General features: G+C 39.6%; 1 protein-coding gene across 2 annotated transcripts in view; it reads left to right on the forward strand.

Annotated features, from left to right (window-relative positions):
* Positions 1-22,700, forward strand: part of mgll (monoglyceride lipase) — a 38,447-nt gene extending 15,747 nt beyond the window's left edge. For both annotated transcript variants that reach the window (XM_026153339.1, XM_026153338.1), the window contains 5 exons: positions 6,115-6,251; positions 14,132-14,242; positions 14,682-14,771; positions 20,426-20,641; positions 22,363-22,700. In XM_026153339.1, coding sequence (XP_026009124.1) covers positions 6,115-6,251; positions 14,132-14,242; positions 14,682-14,771; positions 20,426-20,641; positions 22,363-22,494 — 686 coding nt within the window. In that variant the 3' untranslated portion in view covers positions 22,495-22,700. The remainder of the gene's footprint in view (positions 1-6,114; positions 6,252-14,131; positions 14,243-14,681; positions 14,772-20,425; positions 20,642-22,362) is intronic.
* The last annotated feature ends 2,553 nt before the right edge of the window (positions 22,701-25,253 follow it).

The following is a 25,253-nucleotide window of genomic DNA, read 5'->3' on the forward strand; positions in this document are numbered from 1 at the left end:
CAAATTAAAGTGCAGTGGCAGTTAAACTGCAAGTCTATACATCAAAATGGATAATGGTCACCAAACCAACCAACTGTCAAAACCATATAATTCTTTTACATGAGAATGTGTTCTAAACTGTCAAATAAGAGAACAAGTACTGAATTGAGCTGTATGGCAGCTGCTATAAAAATGTGTTTTAATTTTTTAAACTTGGCCTTGCTCTGTTCATTTTGAGGAGCAATTCAGTTCAATTCAATTCAATAAAACTTTATTGATCCTGAAGGTTGACCCCGAAGGAAATTGGATTAAGGCTGCCGACCTTTGCCAGCACCATCTTACCCTTCTGACCATACGTACATTACACAAACATCACATGGGGAAGGCAGGTCAGAGAGGTATAACAATGGAAAATGCACAACATGAGGAAAGAGAAGGAGAAAAAAATAACCCAATAACAGCTTATGTCTTAACTTAATGTGATTAACTTGAGCACAGCCTTTTTGCTAAAATAAATGTACAAGTTTAATTTAACTTACCTCTACATGCTTGTGCAGGTTTGATGTGGAATTTTTAAAAGCTGCTAACTCGGTCTCTCTGGGCAAACACAGCGTACACTGCATAATATTTGTTTGTATATGTGTCTTTCTGGCTGCTGTTACAACCAAATTTCCCCTTGTGGGACAATTAAAGGATTATTCTATTCTATTCTATAATAAAGCTGTTGCCTTTCTTGCACTTGAAGCCGAAATGGTCCCTCACATCGGTTTCTTCGAGTTCAGGGTCAGCAGAATTCGACGGGGTTTCTTTTTTTGCTGGATCCGTACCACCGATGTCAGACTCCATCTTTATCGTGACCCAACGCCAATTTGTTCTACTACCCATCATTCCCTGCAGTATTTCCGAAGCGCAATGTTGGGAGGGGGGGGGGGGCGGTTTGTTTGTTCTTTTAATTTACTCAGTAATGGGTGTGATTGAAAATGTAGCGAAGTACAATACTTTTTAAAAAATATACTTAAGTAAAAGTAAAATTACCGACTTGAAAAATGACTTTAAAAAGTACAAATAAACAAAAAAAAAACTACTCAATTACAGTAACGCATGTGAATGTAATTCGTTACTTTCCACCTTTGCAAAGTTGTTTTATGCAAAGCCATCAGAAATCCATGCCAGCAACCAATAACCAAGCTCAGAGGAATGCAATTCAGATGGATTTGACAATCTGGGAGCAGTTCTCAAATGGAACTGACTTCACCTTAAAAGCACTTGATATAGTTTATAAAGCATAATCTAGTCACTACATGTTCAATGTGTTCACTTAAAAAAGAAAATGTAAAATTCTTTCAAATGAAAGCTTTGGGTAGAAAGAGAAGGACACAGAGTGTTAGCTTTTTAGTCGATAGTAATTAGGTAATGGCTTGTTAGTCAGTAGTAATTAGATAAAGGGAAATGTCTGTCCCGATGCCTCCATCAACAAGGAACGATGTGCTCGTGGGCTAAATACAGCAGGGACGTTTAAATCCATGTGACTGTGCAGCAGTTGCCGTTGAACATCAGTCTGTGCACTCAATAAAACTCCATAATAACATAAAAAGAGTGAGAATGAGATGACAAAAAAGTCTCAGTGGCAGAAATGTGAAAATATTTACAGAGGTGAAGATCCTAATAAAGAGCTGACAGATAATAAACTGCAGTGAATGATAAGGACGGCTGAGGCTGCTCGCAGAGGAGCAGTTTGTTCAATGCCTCGCAGTAAAATGTCACACTGTTAAATGGAAAATACTGAACTGGAACAAGTCCCTGTAGACTCCAGTTTTTCATCTATTTCTTCCACATTTACACACACACACAGCGCCTTGGGCAGCTCTTGATAGAGTTCGCAGATGAGATGTTTCACTCTTTCTCCTTTTTTCTGTCTCTTGTGTTTTCTTTCTAATTGTGGGCCGGTAAGGTTTTCATTCATTCACACCCTGCATTGACTGGTGTTTTTTTTTTCTTTTTTCTATCTAGAACAGGCTGCATCTATTTTTTTTACCAGTTAACAATATTCACAGATCAAGCTGCAGATGGCTGTTGTTTCTTTGAAAGTTACTGATTTACAGAATGCAAAAGCAAAATGCAAACTTCAAAAACCAGCTAGCTAGCAAATATTAATAATAACCTTTGTAGTTCTTATTATCTTTATATGCTTTATTACTAGTGAGTGTCGATTTTAACCACCTTCCTGATCTGGATCTTAGATCTCTGAGAGCGTGAGATCTGTTGATCTGCCATGCTCTGGGGGCTGTAACGCTTACTGGAAATCGTTTATGTAAGGGGTATCTCTGAAGAAATGCTCTTCACGGCTTTTTGACTTTGCATCTCATAATGCAAATGCAGATACTATGATGGGCTAATAAAAAGGACCTCTCTCTCTCTCCTACATGAAAAGCTCAGTCGTAACCTGACTCATTCACTGCAAGTATCACAGGTTAGAACTTAAAGTCCACGATGCTGTAAACCATATTACTGAGGCAACAAGGCATTTTCAGATACTTATTGACTGGTTATGGCCACAGAGAGTCCAAAAGCCTGCTGTGTTTCTCAGTAAATGTGTGAGGGTTTGTCTCCTTCCCTGTCTGGAAATTTGCAGAGATGTGGGTAAAAAGAGCAGTGACACACCAGAGGTGGATCCCTCCACAGGAAAACAAAAAGTCATTGAAGCAAAGCAGTTTTCCATTTGTCTATACTTTGGTAAACAAGGGAAAGAAATTCCCAGATTCCCTGAGCTCGACAAAGGTTCTGAAGTTCTGAATCTATTTAGGTACCGTTCATAATTATTCTGTAAATGCCGTGCTGACATTCATTATTTTCACTCTCCTCTGATTCATAACTGTTTCTAAAATCTTTGTATGTAACATGCACATTTGTTCAAAGCAAAAAGGATGAGGAAATAGGACTTTTTTGGTGGTGGGGGTTGGTTGTTTTCTTTTTACCTGTTGCAGCTTTTGTAATGAAAAGGTTTGTTGGATCTGAGTCCTGGAATGTTCTCATGGCCTTATCATAACCATCAGTTGTCTAAAAGGTTAGGTGTGTGCGGGGATATGTGTGTTTTCCAGGAATACCTGTTATTACCTGTACTAACAGAAGATATGGATTTAATGGGGTGAGAAGCCATTGAAAGAATAGAGCGGTGGTGGTTTACTGTGCATTGATCTCAAGTTTGCACCACTCCATCACTGAAGCTGTGATTGGACATTGATTTGCACACAGTGATGATTGCTTTTGATGCTATTGATGGACAGGAAAGCACTGAGGGTGAAGACGTGCTCTTGTACAACCCCTTTTCCAAAGAAGCTGGAATGATGAAAAACAAAAGGACAAAAAGACAAACTATCAGATGTTAAAAAAAAGGAAATATTATTCTTTTTAGAAAAATTGGGTGACATGTTTGGACTTCTTGCAGGCCACTTTAGCACCTAGATTTTTCTTTCTTTTTTTTTACTATGAACCCATGCTGTGGTGATGTGGTTTGGCATTGTCTTACTAAATAAATAAACAAACCCTTTCCTGGAAAAGATGTTTTCTGTATTTCAGAGCTCGGATATATTGTATGTGTTTTGACATTCATGATAAGAGAGCAGCTGAGCTGTCAGGTGACCACCACCTGGTGGTGAGTTGGATCTTGTGGTGCAGAAGGATGCTGGGTAAGCCTGGCGTGCCAAAACGTTTAGTTTGAGGATGTGCTGCGAGCACATAGCAGAGGCCCCTACCCCAGAGATCTTCAACTCCCACCATCAGCAGAGATTCAACAGCATCCTGAGGGAGACTGTGGACATTGAGCCTGAATAGATCCACACCTCAGATGAGCTACAGCTGTGAGGGGGCATGTGCCTGCAGTGGTGGCCATTTCCGAATGAGATGCTGGACCCCAGCCATCAAGCTGAAAGAAAGAGTCCTGTCGACCTTGGTTGGTTGGAATTCGTAGAAGGTTGGAAGGTACCTGCAACTCAAGCCATGCGTGGCTTGTGCTAAGGAGGAGATTGAATATGATTTTCAGTCAGCCAAAGCGGAATCTGGTAAACTGTCCAACTACTCAGTAGGGTGGAGCTGCTGACCTGAAATGAAGACATTGTCGGGCAGTGGCGCTCTAGAATCCAACTTATATGCCTTTCGTACTGTCACGGTCCGCTGTGACAGACCGTGCGGTGGTGTGTATGGTGGACCCAGGTGCGAACACAGGTGAGCAGACGGGAGTGAACTTTAAACAAAAGCGAGCCTTTTATTGTGGCTGATGACAAGGTATACAAATACAGCAGGGATAGCGTGGCTAAACAGAAACCTAAACTGGGAATAACTAAAGTAAAGCTATGACTAAGAATGCAATAGACCGGGCATGGAAACATAGAGGGTGGAAACACAGACGACGCGACACAGACTACATGAAACACAGAGACTAAATACACAAGAGGGATGATCAGGGGAAGTGGCCACACATGGGAACACAGCTGACACAGATAAACATAACAAGACATGGCAGGAGTAAACAACACTGACGGGAGACTGTCAAAGTAAAACAGGAAGTACACAGAGGTGCAAACAGGAGGAGAGAGAGAGCACGGGCATAGTGGGCTGGGGAAACATGGGAATGAAACACGAGGGGAGATGAGGGCTCACAGATACATAGAGGGGCACACAGGGGATAAGAGTCACAAGGGGAAGTCAAATAAGGAACAACATAACAGGACAACTCAGGAAACATGACCTAAATAAGGAACGAAATACAAAAATACAAGGAACTGAGAATACTGGGCCCACATGGCCCAGGACCATGACACGTAGAGGATCAGGGACTGGAGTAGATGAGAAGCTCTTGATGCTGTGGGACTGTCTTAGATGACACACCTCTGAAATAGGACATGGAAGTTTGGGACAGTGCCTGTAGACACTTGTGTTCCAACTTGCTGGGGATTGCCCTGCCTACCTGGGATGGTCGCATGGGCCCTAGAGAGGAATGATGGCAGAATGTTCACATACTGTTCAGCATTTATGGTTAGCCAGGCCATGTAAAAAAACTACTCTTCTCATACCATAATGGATGCTTATATGTAGCCACTGAGTTCTAGTTTCATAGCCCTTTTCTTGCTTAGAGACTTCTCTGAATTCTTCTAATCCCATGTCATGTAGTGGTTATGTAGATAATGAAACCATTATCTACATAACCATCCACCAATGCTCTGCAATTTTACAACAACAAAAAAGAAAGAAAAAAAGAAAAAAAAGAAACATCACAAACTTCTTAAAAGTGGTAAACCCTTCCACATGTTTACTTGAAAACATCTTGAAATTCAAAATAAGCATACATTTTTTGAATGCGTCCCATCTTTTTTGGAGTGTTTTATAGGAAGCATGCATTTCTAAACACTGACACACTTTCAACATTACAGGGCCAACGAGAGAAGGTGTGAGATGCACATGTGAATGTTTATTAGCTAGTGTTATTGGGTTGGTGGTTACCATGGCAGCCAGCCTCACCTCTCAGTTATTGGTGCGGAAAGCCTGAGGACAGCACATATATATAATATATGGATGTGCACATACATATTCAGATATTTTCCCTCCTCTCCATCTGTCAAGCTCGCTTCTATCATCTCTGTTTTCGTCTTTTCTTGCTTTCATCTTCTTGTTTGCCCCCTTTTCCCTCCTCTTTTGTCTTAAACCATCATTTTTTTCACTTCAACTCTTCCCCCATACTTTTCCTCTACTAGTCCATTTTATTCTTACTCTCCCTGTTTTTTCTGTTTCCCTTTCCATCATTTCCTTTATTTTTCTTTACGTCTCTCATCACCAAAGCAGAAGGCTTCCCCTTGAGTTGAATTGTATGTGGATGCAGTCAGTCCTTAAAAAGTTTAAGGAATAAATGTAAAACATATTTTTATAGTATGCCTGTGATTTGCCTTTTATTCTCATGCAGTTACCCTTTCAACAGTTTTGTGTTTAATTCAACTTGTTGAACTGCTATAAGCTATAACTCTAGGCTTATAATTACCCTTGTATCATGCTACTTTGCCCTCTTTTCATAAAAAAAATTGAAGTTTTCTTGTTTTTGAAGGTCTTAAATAATGTGTTAAACTTTCCTGATTCTTTCTTCCACAGTTGGCCATGGCCAGAGCGAAGGTGACAGGATGAACATTAAGGACTTTCAGATTTATATCAGAGACTCCCTTCAGCACATTGACCTGATGAAGTCTCGCCACCCTGACCTACCTGTATTTATTGTAGGCCACTCCATGGTAAGACACTTTCCATGAATGTGTGTCAGTTCCTGGAATAAACCATGCATGTCTTTGGAATTGTTTGCACAATGATGTCCTTGGCTTTTGTCTTGTTCTGTGTCCTGGGAGCAGTGTTGTCTTTTGATCAGGTTGGTTTTCCTGTTTTGTTTGGTGTTAAATTGCATAATGTGCCTGAGCTCCTCATACAGTATGCTTGACACAAATAGAGCGAGAGAGCTGGCGAAAACCAATGTACAAGTCCCGCTCAAGCACATATTTGATGAGGCTTCCTGTGACATTTTGACACGTAAATGGGGAAAGTGTTCCTCGTCTAGTTGCATGGTTTACTGCTGCTCTGGACATGCAAGTCTAGATAAACTGGTTGTTGAATATCAGCAGAATCAGGCATTTTTTAAGTAGCAGTGATTAAGTAATATACTAAGTAAAATACTTAGTAACTTGCTACCTTTAATTATTAATTGACTTGCTAGGAGAACCGCTTACAGTTTTTCTGTTTAATGGTCAAACTTTACCTATCATCTAAAGTATAACAGACCAACAGTTCAGGGAAGGCTTGCGAAGTTCGCTGTTCTTGGTAAACCCCAGTTTACCTTTCACCTTTCACACAGTGCCACAGATTCCCGAGAGCCTGCAGCTGCTACGGAAAACCTCCAACAGGGCAGTCGCAGGTTCAGTGACCTGCTCAAGGGCAAATGTGGCTGCATGACAGACACAGACAGAGAGTGTTCACTTTCGTCAGTTTGCGTAGAAATCTTCTATTGACCTGCCTCATCATTGACTAGCTTATTTGTTATTATCCACTAATGAAACAGATTTACCTAGCAAAATGAAAGCATTACGGATTCCAGTATCATCTACATTACATCTGAATAGAAGCTAAAGCTAGCTGCTGTACAAGCAAGGAGCTGGTGCTAAGTAATGAGCTACTGGCTGCTGTATTTTACTTGCAGTCCTTCAGAATTATTCGTTTTGGGGTTTTTTTCCCATTTTAAATACAGCCAACTAACTTTCAAAACCCTATCTTAAACTTAACAGACCGTTATGCTAGCTGCTTGTCATTCTCGAAGCTAAACATATTACTCCTTGACTTGTTCTTATATTGTACTTTTCTACTCTGAGTGGTCAAAAGACTCTTTGCTACAAGAAAATTCAGTGAAATGCAGTATTAGTTGTTCATTTAACTGAACCAATTAAGCGTAGACCACTTGTTTTCCTCAAAGCTTATCCAGCTAGGCTTGAATATCCGGGCTAGTGCTAATTGAAATGGCAGTTCATTACATAGCTCACTCAGAGAAGCATAAAATCTTTAATTCTCACATAAACAGCTATGGCCAGTTAAGAATCGTTAATTGACTTCACAGTGGACTGTGGAGGGAGAGCTACAGGGTGTGAACTCCACACAGAAAGGCCAAACCAGGAGGTTCACTGGGCAGTGCACCACAAAGTTGCTCTACTTTCTTAAACAACGCTGACACATGCAAAGAAAAATTCCTAAACTAAGAATTAAAGCTTCGCTTTAATCCCTTGTTAACCGTAACAGTTAAGTTCAGCAGAAAAAGTTATGCTGGGTCTTCAGCTGGTTTAAACTTCAGTGCAGCGAACATGAAAAGAAAATTCAAATAGCCTTTACTGTGGCTCTGTGAATTCGGCAGACTCAAAACTGAACCAGAATTCTCATTAAAAATAATTAGACAACGCCTGGAAAGCTTCAAGGCCAGCTTTGGAGCTATTTTTAACTGATTGGTTTATTCTGTTTTCACAGCCTCTCGTTGTTGTGCTCTGCGACCCAACTCTCAGCACAGCTAACAGATCACAAATGGTAGTGATGAGTTATATAATAAATGATTACTGTCAGTGTTTCTAGGTCGAGTCACTTTGTACTCCCGTGAACTTGTTTCGGTTAGATGAGCAAGTCGCTCCGATTCTGCATGCCAAAATTTTTTATGCTTTCATATGTGAGGCTTTATGTTTCATAAGGAAACTGACATCACTCACTGAAGTCAAAATCTAAAACAATAAGTCCTTTGAGCATTGCGCTGTGCAAGTCAGAACGCTTCGAAACGAACCCAAGTATGCTTTCAAACATTTTTAGTGCACAGCTGCAGGTATCAAGCAGAGAATTGTGAGTTCATTGCAGAACTGTTTCGCCATGCCTTCCAGCAAAGCTCTACATGCTGGTGTATAAATACTGGCTCATGAAGCCTGTTTTTGTGATTAGGCCCTTTAGTTCATTCAGACAATCACTAGCTAAGTTCAGGATATACTTTTTTGTATTATTTTCTGCTATAAAGATTTTAATTGCTATGTTTTGCATCTAACTGTCCTCTATTAGAGATAACAGCTCCTCCTTCTTTGATGTCTTTCTTTTAAATAGGTCATATTTACTGTCGTCACTTGGGCCTTTAGTTGCTTCAAACAACATGCTGTTTAATTAATGGGTCCGCCTTGGCGAGCCATTTATGGCTCATGCGCTTCAGTGCAGTAGGACTGTATACAGACTGAGGCTGTGATGAAGGGATCTTAGAAGCACAGAAGTACATACTTTGTGTAAACTCCACTGTGGGATCCCAGGCTGAGGCAGAGTGCTTGTTTAGACAGCAGATTCTGTAAATATTAAGAGACAGCTGAGCAAAGTCACAGCAAAATCTCTTTCTTTTCCAACTTCTTTCTCTATTTTTCATCATCCCTCACTTTCCTGCTTCTTTTGGACTTCTAATAAATCCATTCAGTGTGTCTCCTTTGGCCTTTTCTGTTGCTGGCTAAGGATTATGCTTGTGTGTGTACACATGGACAGTTGTGGACACCCTAGATATTCTTCAAATCTGCCTGAGGGAAGCGTGTAAGTCTGTGCAGCAGGGAGCTTCTTGTTCCCCTTCTGGTGATGAAAATTAAATCACTCAGACTGAAGCAGACCCTACTTACTCATGGACATTGAAAATCATAAGACTCTTAAGTTATTGGTTAGACTCAGGTCCTTCTTTTTTTTTTCTTTTTTTTTGGTACCACCTGTGATAGCAATGGAAATGAAATCGACTGGGATTTATGTCGCTTTTTCTCATCTGACTGACTACTCGAAGCACAGAGAGGCCCCAGCTGGAGATAAACCTGTTTTAACTTTCTCAAAGGCAGTTTTGAGTACCTGGGCTTGTGTCTGTCTATCTGCATTGATGTCTATTGACAGCAACAATGCAAGAAACTAAACAGCAGGGGTGTCAAATATAAAGCCCAGGGGCTAGAATTGGTCTGACAAAGACTCCAGTCCAGCTCACTGGACTATGACCTCAATTATGGCCAAACTACAGTTACTACTACAAATAATTATTATGTGGAAAACAATTAAATGACTGAAAAGTTCCTATTTTTTCACATTTTTTTTTACAATGGGTCCACAGTAACAAAAAAATATCTGAATATTTTCTGTTAATTGACAAAAACTTTCAGTTTTCTAATTACAGGGCAGTCTGGGCAATTAGCTTTTTCTCAATCTTTACACTTTTATGTCTTACAATTTAAGCCCAAAGAGTGATGCTGACAAAATAATTTCATTTACAACAACAGCATTTCAATGTTGTGTAGAAAAATGACATACTGTTATAATTGCTCTTCTTTTTCTTATATTAAGAAATCACCAGGATTAAAAATGCAGGTAAACTTCTGCACAGTGAAAGACAGAAAGGGTCCGGCCCGCTTAAGATTAAAGTGAGCTGTATGTGGCGCACGATGTAAAATGAGTTAGACATCCCTGTCGAACAGTCATGAAACTTCACAAGCGTAACTGAGACTTAACTAAAGCCAAGTTTGGAAATGACTCATTTGTGTTTTAGACCCATAAATACAAGTATACATGTAAAAATGAAGTAGTCACTGCTCTATGGTCTATGGGGGTGGCTGTGTTTTTGTGTAAAGACCACAAACATCGTCCATTTCAGTGACTCAGATCAGCTGACATCGCAGGCTGGAAGCAGCCACACCCATAATGATGCACAACTTTTAGCTTGTGCTAAAATTTAATTAAATCAACTTAATGGTGTGAGTTATAAAAGTCAGCTTTATTTTTTACCCCGTTGCTTGTTGCTAGACAACATCAGAGGAGTTTGTAAGTTTTTTTTAGGTTACAGCTAGAACCAGAGGAAAATCCTAAAAAACACCCTGAAGATGAAGTCAGTTGTGTAGTTGACTGTGTAGTGTAGAAATGGGTGTGTCTGAGGTTTCACTGGTGTCACTAATGTCAGTTGGTCACTAGTTTCCCTTTCCATTTAGTTTCATATCCTTCTCCCTAGATATAACTTTTTTTTTTCATTTTCATCTCTCTTCATTTCATCCTCTGCTACATTCTTGTTTCCTTTGAAACAAATAAAAACCCAAACTCAGTTTTCAGGAAACCTGCCGCGGGTCAAGTGATGTGCAACTGTGTTTTTACAGGCCTCATTTCCCAGTTTCCCGGTGTTTTCACTTTGCATCCTGTTTCTATTAGTCTGTTCCTCTGCTTCTTCAGTTTTATAAATCTCTCAGGCCACGATGACGCAAAAACTCCAAACGACAACACAATAGAGACCACCTGGGTATTCTGCTGTGTGTGTTGAGAGGCTGCTCGAGTGATAACATCCTGTAATGTAGTCGGCAGAGTCAAGCTGCAGTGACGCTGTAAAGAAAGTCACAGTTCTAACTGATCAAAATGTTAATTTAATTTATAGTTATTCACAATTGAACCATGTTTTTCATAATATTTTATATTTTATTATATTTATTAAGACCTGTGAAACAGGAAAAAGTCTGTTAAATTTCAGATTCTTTGATCTTATAGTGTAATTTATGTCACAGTAGTCTGAAAGTGATTTGCGACCTACTGATGATCATATAAACCTCAGAACATGGGCATTTTTGTAGCGTGGGTTTAAGTTTTTAGTTCAAGCTATTTACAGCTTGATGAAAAAACTACCACAATTCATTTTCACAGTTTCCAGAACACATAAACATGTGTGAGAACTTTTAAACGTGCGACAGCAAGAACTAAAAAACACATTACGGTTGCAAATTTACACAAAACCAAACACTCGACTTTTTTCAGGGGCTCCGCTGTATCTCTTTTGGTTGAGCAGTGACACAGAAGTTTTTAGCAGTTTGTCCACGTTGTATCTGCTCGTGGGATGCTGTAAAATCCCTTCAGCTTTGGCGTCTTCCCACTCGTACTCATTTATTTCTTTCTCCATCAGTATTTCTGGCCGAGGCTTACTTGTCCTTCCTCTGTGACAGCCTTTTATGTAACGGTTCAGCAGTGCTTAGGAACTATTTGTTCAGCTTCTAAGCCCTCTGTCTCATCTCCCCTCAGTATCCATTACTCACAGTAAACAAAAATTCCCTTTGTGATGCACCGTGGCTTCAATAAAAACGCTTCTTCATTTCTAATCGGCTTGGAAAACTTACATATAATGGGTGACATTTTTTTAATGTGAGACATTAGTTCAAGTTAAACATCTCTTGGTGCACTCCCTAATTTGTCCTCTTGGCACCATTGAACAACACCATTGCATTAAGGGAATGTCTTCAGTTGTTTTTGTTGTTTTTTTTGTTTTTTTTTAGTGGTGAGTTCATACTGAATGCAACAGGTGTTCACTTATTGGCCATATAATGTTTATTAAGCCTACATCATATAATGCCACTATTTTAGCCTTCTACTCCATAAAATGTCAGTGGTGTACTCTCTGTGTACACCATGCAGTGTTAGTGGGGCAGCTGTACAGTCCATATAATATCAGAGTGTTAGCTCCTTGGGCTATTTTTTGACAGTTCGAGTCCACCCACTGACAGTGTGTAGCACTGTGTACAATACCAGCATTCATTTTGTCAACTCTAGTTCAGAGGTAGAAGAGTGTATAGGGCCTCTTATCAGCTTCTGAAAGAGCCTCTCTGTCCCAGTCATCCATCTGTCACTCTGTCTCCCTCTCTTCCCTTCCCTATTCACACTTATCTCACTCTATCAGTGCAGACCCTTTGACACAACTGCATTCATTGGCATTTTTTGGTGATATTTAACAGGCACTAAATATGCTGAACCAATCAGCCAATTTGCAGCTTTTAGCAGCCCCACCACTACCCACCACCACCAAAAAAAATGCAACTTGAAGTTGAGCATTACTTCTGTTTTTGCAGCAGTGCGTCCTGGTGTTCACATGTAGATGTTTTAGCGAAAGACAAAAATAAGAAGAAAGGGGAGATTCAGGCAGCTGCCCTCTTTTTTTCATACTCCCTGTGTGTTTGCATGCAGGCGGCGATGCGCGAGCGTGCACTTGTGTCTTTACAGAGTGAAGTTTTCTGGTGGGAACGGTTTTGTCTTCCTTTCGGTACCCTTTTTCAACAAAGCGAGGCTGTGATTGGCCCCCGGGCTGATGAATATTCACGTAGGTGACAAAGAAAGCTCCCCGCATAAACAAAGTTGAAGCCAATTAGTCTCCCACACAGAATCACTGTGCTCCCGTGCGTGTGTGTGTCATGCACTTGTTGCATACGAGAGGAGAAACCGTGCCAGAGTCGACCCTGACGAATCGATTTAGGTTTTGGCTGCCATGGAGCTGCTAATTGTCGTGGCCCTACGTTACAGAATTGAAATCACAATATGAAAAAATGTCAGCGTGGGTGCTATAGTGTGGCCCTGGTGCGGATGTTCTGTGGAGCTCAGCAGTGTTGTGCCCCCGGGGCCCATGGTCCCACACTGACATTTCTCTGTGTGGAACAATAGTAAGAAAAAATAGGGTTGGAGATCTACACAAAAGATGGCTTGTTTCATGTTAGCTGTGACCTCTGAATAGTTTTCCTACTGCTCCTTGCATCAAGACCTTTCACCTACTTTAGGACCTTTCCACTTTGATCACATTAGAAAAGACACTCCTTTTCCTCTATTGGAGTCTAAAGAAGTAAGACGTGCCGAGTCTGTCTCCTTACTGAAACCCTGTCTTTATAACTAATGCTGTTATCTGTGGTTTTCTCTGTTTTGTTAATTTTTTTCTCATTTTTTCAATTTATTTTGGGTCCCTTGAGAACAATATGCTTTATTTTTAAATAAGAAGATATCGTACATCGTACATGATGAGGTTACTACTGCACTGATCAGTACACAGCGACCAGTGACAACATCCACTTTGGTGAAATCTCCACGACTGCCATTTTCTTTTTTATTTTAGATATATGTGCTTCTTTTTCTTTGGCCTAGTGAGTGCTCTCACCTTTATTTTGGTGTGTTATATAGTTTTTTTTATCAAACAACAGCTGTCGACCGTAGCACCGCAGAATCTTTCATCTACTCATGACTGGAGGCTCATGCTCGTGACAGCATGACAGGATATAAAGATTACAGCATCCTCCCTCTGCTCAGCTGTGTTGTTAGCTAGCTGCTTCTTTTGATAGGCGGATGAAGACAGAAGTACAAAGAAAAATTAGTTCTTACATAAAGAAAGCTGTGCACAACAAGTAGGCTATGATTTCTGGAAATTTACATGAATGTTGGCGTTATGAAATGTGTTTTTTGTACACCACCAGGCAGCTGCCATTCAGTCTTATAATTTTAAGAAAAGAAAGTCGATTTCTCCCAAACCAGGATTTTCACACGTTAAAAAAAATGTTGTACATGCCCAAAGTAAAATATTTTAAGTTTTACTTTTCTAGATAATTTTAAATAATGTAAGCAAGTTTGGTAACCGCAAGAATCTTCATATCATATTTTACATACGACATCTTTAAGCAGCATATAAAATTAAAGAGGAAAATTCAAAATTAAGTGACAGAAGCATGACATGCGGGCAATAGATTTAAAGAAATAGCTTGACAAATATTATTTGTATTACAGTTTCATTAAGCTAATATGTTCTGCATTTCTTTTATAGGGTGGTGCTATCTCAATCCTGACAGCCTGTGAAAGACCTGGTGATTTTGTTGGAGTGGTTCTGATAGCTCCCCTGGTCCAGATGAACCCGGAGTCAGCCACACCATTCAAGGTACCACATACCAATCACCGACCCTTTAAACCACTATTCTCTTCTTTCTGTTCTTTTTCTCTCCTCTCCCAACCCAAGAGGCAGTTATCTTACTTTACTCAGGTTTGCTGTGGATGGTGTCTATAATACTTATAATACTGGCACCTTTTATTTTGTGTGTTTCAAAGGCAACAATCAGTTCAGGTATCACTAGAGCTGCATAAATGGCCTCTCACTGAGTCTTTGATACAAGTATGTCCCAAGTGTGGCCAATCTCTGACAAATCTCACAGAGGAGGCTGTTTTAACAGAAATAAATGACTTTTTTATTCCTTATTTTATGAATTAAAAGTCTAACACTAATACATAATAGTGCAATATTTAAAACCAAAATAGGAGAAGGAAACAGTCTTCATGAATGATGTCACATGAAAATAAGCTATGCTCTTCTCTGTTTGTAGGTTTTCATGGCAAAACTGCTGAACCACATGCTGCCCAGCCTCACTATGGGCTCCATCGAGTCCAAATGGCTCTCACGGGACAAGAGGCAGGTGAGAGACTGATGCTGGCAATGTGTGTTTTGGGTGGCTGAGCACTCTTGTTGTTTGAAATTGAAATATCACTCACTGAGACTGTGGGAAATAGAATTTTCAAGGTGTAAATTTGTCCGCGGTTGATTGTCTACGCTAATGTCAAGTCACACTATGTTTATTGTCCAATCCCATGCCAAAACACCACATCTTTGTAGACACTGTACGCCTTTTCCAAACAGCAGGACAGGTTTGCGTGCGTTTGTTGGTTGTGTTATTTTGTAAACACAGTACATGCTACACACCCATACTTTGTAGTGCCCCTAGAGACATCCCTGGAGAAACAGAAACAAATTCTCATGGCATGTCACCACGCCTAAATTTTGCACGAATTTGAGTCTGCGTGTGTGTGTGTGTGTGTGTGTGTGTGTGTGCGTGTGTGTGTATGCCTAGTTTACATCAACATTCCTACATCCTGCTGCTTCTGCTTCCTACAGTCAGTCAGAGGAAGTTGTGTTCTTCCAGATACAAGAATAAACAATAGCAGATAAATACTGAATCAAAGGATGTAATCATGTAACAGGTAATCTAGGCACACAGGTATCCAACTGCATAATGAGACTATGTGATACGATATTGTTACTAGGAGGAAAGTTGCAGGGGTGGATCATACTTTGCTCTGATTTTTCACTGTAACCTTTTCTTCATGTGTTTTCAGTAAAGTAGAAAGCTCAATTTCACAACTGAATATGAAACCGTTCGGTAGCCTTATGTTGTTTTATTCATTGTGAGCGGGGATCAGTGGGAATGAACGTCTCAGTCAAGTTCGGTACATAAATGTTCATGGCCTCAAGATGTTCTTTCACCAAAAGACAGGAGAAAAGTAAAAAAACTAAATGAAATTTGCTGTTGCAGGATTTATATTTCTTTTTTCATCATCTACCACCAATCAGCTCACAAACGATCTTATGATGAGCTTAATGAATACTTTTTTGTATTGGTCCTTTTTGCTCCTGTAACTGCAAGTCATTGTTATTTAGTGAACATGCAGTGACACTACTTGTGTCACTAGTTGTGTAATATTCAAGATGCACACAACAGTGTCCACTGATCAGTTTGCTGATTGTCGCATAACAAACAAATGCAAAATGTTACTAATTTTAAAATGAGGGATGATAAAGCATGATGCAGAACCATAAACGAAGCATTGATGCACATACATAAAGATACAAAGTCCACCATGCTACAAGACCCTGCAGCAGTTACATTCTTGCACGTTATCTTTAAAACGTGAAATACAATCTTTAACATTTAATACAAAAAACAGTGAAAAAAATAGGTTGAAAAGAAATAATAAACTATTACTCTCATCAAAACATTTTGAAGTTAATTTATTTCATTTTGTAGCCCAAAGTTTTCGATGATAGATTAGATGGAAGGATGTCGTCTACAGCACGAGGTTTCACAGTCTCCTGGGCTGATGTGGTGTCATTAGTCAAGCCACCTGTGACAATAGAGGAATGCTCTTTCTGTCAAAGTCAGCCACAGCTGTGCTTACATAGATGCTGAATAGACATGAGTAACTGTATGACTTATGTGACAGCTACTTGTAACTACATGTTTAATGTCAGAGAAACAGGGAATTCCCTCTCCGATTTACCTCCTTAGCTTCCTTTTTCCTCCTTTTTCCTTTCTGCTTCCTTTTAACATAACTCCACTTTTTCATCCTGCTTCGCTCACATTTTTATTTCTAAATAAAACTCACTGTCCATTTATTAGCGACCATTTGTTCCCGCTTCCCCTCCAACTGCCACAGATTTCCCAGGAGTCTTTTCATTTTCATGCCCATATTTTCTCCCTGAGAACAACTTTTCTCCCTTCAGCGTTATGCCATATTTGGAGAAAACTACAGTATGTATTTGCTTGTTCATTCTAGGCTGTGCACACCCTTTCTAAATGTGTAACACATATCTTCTCATAGTTGTATATTGCGAGAAATTAGAAAATGATTAGGCTTGCAAGATCTTGCATTTATTACAAGTTGTATTAACATTTAAGTGGGGTTTTTATTGAGCATTCTAACAAATTAAAATTAAAAAAATTAAATATTAATTTACTTGTATGAGTTTTAACAACTTGAACACATAAAATGTATTTCTCCAGCATATACTGTAATCTATAATGCAGTTCAAACGTGTTGTAGCTTCCAGCTAATTTTAAATCAAAACACTGACCACAACCTGGCCAGATGTATTTGGCATCTGTTACCATGGTGATTTAAGCCAGGTAAAGGAGAGGAGTAAGAAAATGGCCAGTTTAACTCGCTTTATCTATCAGTGGTTTTAACTTTTAGGGTGATTGGGTGATGGCAAAATGAAATCCGCCATATATTATGTTAATTTTTGAATGAAAACAACTGAATCCTCATTTAGTCTGTTGTCATCACATCCTTTAGTGTGTACAGAATGTTGTGGTAGCAACCGGGAGAATTGTTTTTGTTCAGTCAGTTGCGTGCTGAAGAAAGAGAGGGAAAAGAAGCAGACAGTTGTCAAACCAAAGATAAGTGATATGCAGCGTCGTGAGAATCCAGCAATGACCGGCAGACCAAGGCCAAACAACATGCAACCTGCAGGGACTTCGTATCATCATGGCAGGCCCAGTTTTCCACCAAGAGTAAGGCACAATCTGAAGCAGGATAATGCTGGACTCAGAGCCCAACTGGAAGAGACTCAGTGTCAGCTACACATGTGTAAATCCAGTCTTAGAGAAGCAAACACGAAGGCCTTGTATTTTGAGAGTCAGGTGGATGAGTATCGCAGAAAGTTCTACTATTTGGATATAGAAACTGAGAAGACAATCAACGATCTGAAAAAGCAGCTGGACGCAGCGCTCAGTAATGAAACCAAGTCTTACCTGCAGGACATTCACACGCTCAAATTTGAGCTTCGTGAAGCTAAAATTGAACGAATCAACAATGCAAACAGGTTGATTCTAGCAGATAAGATCATGCATAAGCTTACTTCTAACCTGGGCGATGCCAACAAGAAGCTGCAGCAGCCGAACAGAAACTCTATAGACACCCAAACGATGATCAGTGACGCTCCTTCAAAGAACCAGTGCTGTGAGATGCAACAGATGTGCATTGACCAACTCCAGCAGCAGCTTCAAAACGCTAAGGAAGAACTGAAGAAGCAAGCTGAGGAACACGAGGATGAGAAAGAGGCTTTACGCTCTGAAATTAAGCAACTTAAAGGCCTCAAAGAACAAAATGAGGAGAAGCTGATGAGTTTAGAGAAAGAGCTAAACGACACGAAAGCTTCCTACATCGCACTCCTGGAGGAGCAAAAGAAGGAGAATGCTAACTTCACACAGGCACTGCAAAAAGAAGAGGAGGAGAAGGCCTCACTTCTAAAGACTCTGAAGGAGCAAGAGGACATGGAGAAGAGATTGGAGGAACTCACGTCTATAATCAATGAGTTAGAACAAGAGTCGGAAGAGAGGAAGAGGAGTTGCTGGCCTTTTAGGTTCTTTTCTTAACTGGCATCTGTCAGTCTGTATTTAAAAATGAATAAATAAATGTGTTTTATGAAATAGCCTTTCAGTCTTGTGCTTTTGTTTAGGTGACAACATGAGTGCACAGTTTTGGGGCAACATTTTGAATACGTTAGGGCAATAAAATGACTGGGTAACACCTTAAAATAAAAAAATTCAAATGAAACTTTACACAACTTAAAATTCACAACCATTACTTGAATTTACTTACAGTACAATAAAAAAAAAGAAAAACCTGACTTTTCCCCTCATTCTTATGTTCTTAGGTATTTGTAGGTAAATATAATTACATTTAAATTCAAATAAGATACACTGAAATTACATTTAATTACAAGGGAATTACATCCATAGATGTGGGCTGTATTATAAAGTGTTACCAAAGACTTTAGTTAAGGTTAGCAGAAGATCACATTTTCCCTGATACATTTGAAGTTTGCATGAAATACTTCACATTATAAGTATAATTTTTTTCAAAGAAACAATGGAAATGACTGAAAAGCTGTCAGAGCTGTTGCATTTAAATGTAGCCAATAGGGACAAAATATTGTTTATATATTAATATTGTTTCTTGCAGATACAGTATCAGGTAAAATATTTTATACATGTACATATATATATATATATATATATATATATATATATATATATATATATATATATATATATATATATATATGTATATATATATACGTATATATATATATGTGCGACTAAGGGCATAATTAAAGAGAATGTAAGTGTATTTTATTTAAAAGTAAATTGTTAAGTAAATTGTAAAGTAAAAGTAAATTAACAATCTAAAAGTAAATTGTTATTATACTTAGCTACAAATATTGGGTTAACAACTCAGGCTTTTAAGGGAAATAGTAGTAGTAGTAGTAATTTTGCAGGAAAACAAAAAAATGTGTGGGTTGAGTGGGTGTTCTCCGGATACTCCGGCTTCCTCCCACATTCAAAATATGTGCAGTTAGTGAGGATAGGTTAATTGGAAATTTCCCATAGGTGTGAATGCAGGAGTGAATGGTTGTCTGTGTCTATGTGTTAGCCCTGCGACAGACTGGCGACCTGTCCAGGTTGAACCCTGCCTCCCGCCCTAAGGCAGCTGGGATAGGCTCCAGCCCCCTCCCATGACCCTGAAAAAGGAGAAGTGGAAATGAATGGATGGATGGATGGAACAAAAAATAGATAGATGCATAGGAATAAGGGGGTAACAAGTGAAGTGGAGTGGCTTAACCTTGCCTAACTTCTAGGTCTTTTATGTTTTAAGTGAAAGAAATTAAATTAGACGTGGCTCCATCAGTTTAAGGTCACATAGGCCTGCACATTTATTTTATTCTGATAAGTTGGCAAGGGAATTTTAATGTTGATAAATAATAGAATATCCATCATAGAGATATATAGGGGCATATAATGAACATTAAATAAACCTGTAAAAAACAGACGTAAAAAGGCAAGGCAGTTAATATGAATGTCAGTGAATGTGACATCTGTTATAGAGCGCTTTGAGTACTCTGAGAGAGTAGAAAAGCGCTATATAAGAATCAGTCCATTTACCATTTATATATTAATATTGTTTCTTGCAGATACTGTAAAATACAATTTTCCACATTTCACACTGTGTACTTTTGAAAAGTTTTTCTCACAGTTTTCTGTTATAAGTTTGGTTTGAGAAACAAAGTGAATATTTGATCACTGTACTAGCTGTTAGATTCAACATTTAAAATGCAGAAAGGACTCTTTATTGTTCATCTGCTCTTAGGAGACTCCAGGCCATCTGTGCATGAGCGACCGTTTTCCCTTTTAATTTGTACCATTTTTCTTCTGGCTGACACGTTTGTGCAATTTATTGCCCACAGTAGCGCTGCATGCATCTAATTGTACACAGACTCTCACTGATGATGTAGAGGTGTCAAAAACTTGGCATTACAGGGTTGAAGGAGCATTTGTGCTCTATGAAAGGATTGCTGAGTTGAGTTAAGCCTGACCAAAATTATTTCTCTGAGCTTAATTAGAAAGAGGAACAGCAGGAATGAACTTACATTGATATCAGTCCAACATCCGGTGGAGAGAGATGATAAACCAAAGCATCTCCACCCTGGCCTCTTTTGTTTCTCTCCTGTCAGGTGGAGGCATATGACGCTGATGAGCTAAACTATCACGGCGGGATGCGAGTATCATTCGGCATGCAGCTGATGGCGGCAGTGGAGCGTATGCAGAGGGAGATCCCGTCCATCAGCTGGCCCTTCCTGCTCCTTCACGGTGACGCCGACAAACTCTGTGACATCAGAGGCTCCAGGATGATGTATGACAATTCACCGAGTACAGACAAGAAAATCAAGGTGTGTATGGTTAATTTACAGAAAACTGTATCTGTAGAACTGCCTTAGGTTCAACAAGGTGTTGGAAACATTCCTCTAAGATTTAGATTCATATTGATAGATTAGCATCACATAGTTGGTGAAGATTTGTTGACTCATTGTCATGTTCAATACACCAGTTTGACATGATATGAATAAAACATGCCATGCTGGAAGCAGCCATCAGAAGATGGATGGTTGGATGGTGGTGGTCAGCAACAGTACACGCTGGGTACAATGCTCAGTTGGCACTAAGGAGCCCAATTACACCACCAGCAACACACTAAACTATTAGCACGAAGCAGGACTGCTTCATGCTTTAATGGTGCTGTAGAAATAAAATAAAATTGAATTGAGTTGAGTTGAACTGAATGTTGTTTATGCCAAATTCTCTCCCTACTATCTCAACGTTGAAGCTGAAATCGAGAGTCATCAGACCAAACAACACAATTTCTGGTCTTTTGATATCCAATTTTGGTGAGCAGGTGTGAAACACAGACTCAGTTTTCTGTTCTTAGCTGAGAGGACTGGGGTGGTCTTCTGCTGCTTGAAGGTTCAATCTATTGTGCACTGAGAGAAATTGTTATGCATATCTTGGTTAGTTGGTTATTTGACTTATTGTTGCCTTCTTGTCAGTTCAAAGCAGTGTGACCATTACCGTGACATCTGACAGTGTCCAGGAAAATCCCAGTAGATTAGCAGTTTCTGAAATACTCCAAATACACCAAACGCCATGCCACGTTCAAAGTCATTTAAATTATGTTTCTTCCCCATTTTGATGGTTGGCCTGAATTTCAGCAGGTCTATATGTCTAAATACACTGATATGTTTAAATATTTGCGTTAATAAAGTTTCAGATGAGCGTTTATAAAGTGCAACAACTGAACGTGACACAGTGCATAAATATGGTGAATAACGTTGCCTCCAGCATTAAAGGTGTCTTCTGACACTTTAAAAATGATGATTCGAGATTACAAAGCTGAGGTCTTTGTGTTTGATTAATACAGAGACTGTCCGTCATTAAAACTCGTTGTTATTAAAATATAACATAGAGATGGGTGGCAAACTAAAGGAAAAATATACAAAGCCTTGACTTTACAGTCAGGGATTTTACACAATGCTGTGAAGCATTTTACAGTGATGTGATGCAACACATGCCTATACCTGTATTACATTATGAAATGCAGCTTAAACCTCTTAAATCCCAAGAGCTTCAACACTGGTATTTGTAAAGAGGGAAGTTTCACACACTATGTTGTCACATGGTTCATCACATGGAGGTTAAAAAGAGGATGAACAAGAGACATGAGAATGAGACACATGAGAAGTGAAATCAGATATAATGAATGTTCTGTTTTCGTGCAGCACAGTGAGACAGATAGTGCAGGGAGCAGAAAATCAAGTGGTGCTTGTGAGGCTCAGATGCTTCTTTATCACATGTTTTATCAAAGTAATAATTGGACCAAATGCAGGGGCTTTCCACGTTAGTTCAAGCTGTAAACGGAAGTCATTTGATCACAGCAAAATGTTTGGTGTGATCAAATGACTTTTGTATTAAATCCCTGCAGGTTTGGCAAAGCAGGAAGAACCCGTTGCAACTTTGAACACACTGCAAGTTGTTAAAAAGCATTGTAGAACAAAAATGAAATGGTTTTACATACATCCCTCTGATCGTTTCTTATCATTTCTAAATGTTATCCCAGATCTACGAAGGAGGCTACCACGCTCTTCACCATGACCTCCCTGAGGTGGCTGAGTCCGTGCTAAAGGAGCTGACCACCTGGATCACAGAGCACATCCCAGCTGCAACATCGCAGGAAGCGCAAGGCTCCTAAATGTATGGCCTGCACACCTCTGTTGAAGCTCTGAGGAAACTGCCAATCTCGTCATAAAACGCCTGCTCACGTTCCTGTAGTGCGTCAGGCGTAATAATACTACTGCACTTTCCTGTCTGGGAGTTATTTGGGCATACTGATGGACATTATAGTCTCTGTATAACAGGTTTATTAGCAAATCCTCTGGGCTACTGTAAAAAAAAAAACACACACACTCTTCCTCCTATCTGTACATCAGGCCACTGATATAAATTGGACAATAGGGTCAGTTCTTATTGTAAATACTCTGTAGCAATGGTCAGCATCATGGCAAAATTTCTGATCAGGGATGTGCCTCATGTGTTTATATGCTTCACATCATCTCCACTGAACTGCTCGTGTGCAGCTTTTAGAGAGTAAAGACTGTCACAAACTTTACTCCCTAAAAGCAAGGGTTCGAAGTGCAATAATGGGTATGGCCTTTCATTTTCTCATTTTATAAACAGGCCAGATCTTTTAAATATTAATAACAGAGGCAGCAGAATACAGAAGCATTTCTTTCTGCCTCAACTACCATTAACAGACTGGGTTAGAGGTCAGGAACAGAAGGAGGTTGGCACCTTTGGAGCTGTTGTCGGTTCAGGGATGCATGAATACTTAATAGATAACTTATCATTTAGCGACACTGAATAGCCATCTTAAAGTCTCCTTAGTTTACTCCACCATACTCTCTGACCTTATCCCATCTCCTCTTCCTCTCCTGCCTCCTCACTGACTGCGCTGTTTTGTAATATCACATTTCTGATAAAGGCAGCTTTTATAGAGCTGATCAGAAGCATATACTGAAAGCACTCTAGATGTAATAGTCTTCTCCTGACTTCCTCTTTGCTTGATCTGAGGACAGATGTTAGCCTAAAGACAGATGGTTGACAGTGATACATCATATGAGGATAAGGTACTGTAGTCAGACTAAATCCAGATGATGATCTAGCTTCATAAATTTTGTCCTAATGACGATATAAGTACTTCTTATCTGCCTAACTGAGTGACCGATTATTAAAATAGTTTTCCATATAGGTGCTATATATGCGATCCTAGTCAAGAGTGTAAGATGGGGCTAAATTATTCAGATGAAACTGCTTTGAATCGCTCTGCAGGTGGGAGGTCAAAGGGGAAGTGTTCTCTGACCTTTATGGCCGTAGTCGAGCTCACTGTCAGTTGTTCACTGAGGCCAAGCCTTGATTGATTAAGTTCAGGCTGCAAACTGGGGGGCCCAGCTATAAAGTGAAAGGGGAACATGACATGACTTTATTCCAGGAAGCAGCCAGTCTGGCTTCGTTTTTTTTAAATCTTGTTCTGTAAAACTAACCTTTGATGTTCTTAAAGTATAGGGACATCAAAGGTGAGGACAAGGGGCCGTTCAAAGGGTTAGCATTTAAAATCAGCTCTTGCTCGATGTGGGTTTTCAGCTGAACCACAGCAATAATGTCAAAGCAGCCTACATTTGTGGTTTGTCAGTAATTATAAACTAGACAGACACGCTCTGAACTACCTATTTGATAGTGTCGTGTAGACTGTAATTACTGGTCACATACACTTAGCTTTTACCTGTTCGTCAAGCACAATGAGGTTTCAGATTATTAAACGTGCACCGCTCACAACTTGGAAAGCAATTAGGGTCTTTTGTGGTGCTTAATTTTTGACACCAGACATCCGTGATACCGCTTTTAGTGACTCGTTCTGTGGTGAACACATCCAGTAAGCAGTTCTTTGATAGAGATTCAACTGGCCAGCCTGTTTTCTTTTTTTTTCTTTTTTCGGTATTACCCGGAGTTCAAAGAGACTCATGCACATAGTGAAGGGGGAAGCTTGCTGCTGTAACCACGGTTACTCTTGTTTAGTCATAGCAGCAGCAGTGTGGCAGAAGAGTCCTTTTTTTCTTTTTGACATGTGTTGTCACCACGGTGACCACGAAAAGACTGACAGAATGAGAGCAATTTCTGGCCTCTCTGTCTTTATGTCTCTTCCCTTCACCCCGCCTTGTCTCACCCATACTATTTTTTCTTTGTTTGTTTGTTTATTTTTTAGCCACAGTAACCGGTGCTCTTTGTTCCATCCATCATGCAAGCCTTTGTTCTACTACATACTCAAACATTGTGTACCCTCAGCCACCCACACTGTCCCTAGTGGCCAATTATCAGAGCTGCAACAGGTTATATTGTAAAGTGTTCAGATACAATTTTTATTCTTTTTTTCTGATTCTTGGACCATATGGCTGAGACCAAGGGTGCTAGATGTAGGTGGGAGGAAGGGGCCATTAAATCTTTTTTCTTTCTTCAGCTTCTTCTTTAGGTGAGCTGGTGTGCTTTAAATCAGAAAATGGGTTTCTGCAACATTAACCAACAAGAAAGACTTTTACATCGCAGCAAAACAATCAGAAGGAGCAATTTAAAATGTCATATTAAAGACATTTTAGTCTGACGTTGTTTTGCTCCCAGTATGAAAAGATTACATAAAATGACTGATGATGAGGGAAAAGGCTCTATTATCAGGACTGGCTTAGGCAGTAGACCATGTGGTTTTTTTTGGGAGGGGGTTGTGGGAAGGAGAGGTTATCATAAGGTCAGTAGTTTGACTTCCAGGTCTGATATCTTTAAGAGCTTTTTGCCCACCTGCTTTGAAATAAGTCAAGCGTGACACATACTTTAACTTTAAATGTGACCTGAAGTCGCTTACTTACAAACGTTGATGTGGCTTCTTCTTCTATTAACATCTTTCCT

The sequence above is a fragment of the Astatotilapia calliptera genome, chromosome 20 (assembly GCF_900246225.1).
Source record: "Astatotilapia calliptera chromosome 20, fAstCal1.2, whole genome shotgun sequence".
Taxonomy (NCBI): Eukaryota; Metazoa; Chordata; class Actinopteri; order Cichliformes; family Cichlidae; genus Astatotilapia; species Astatotilapia calliptera.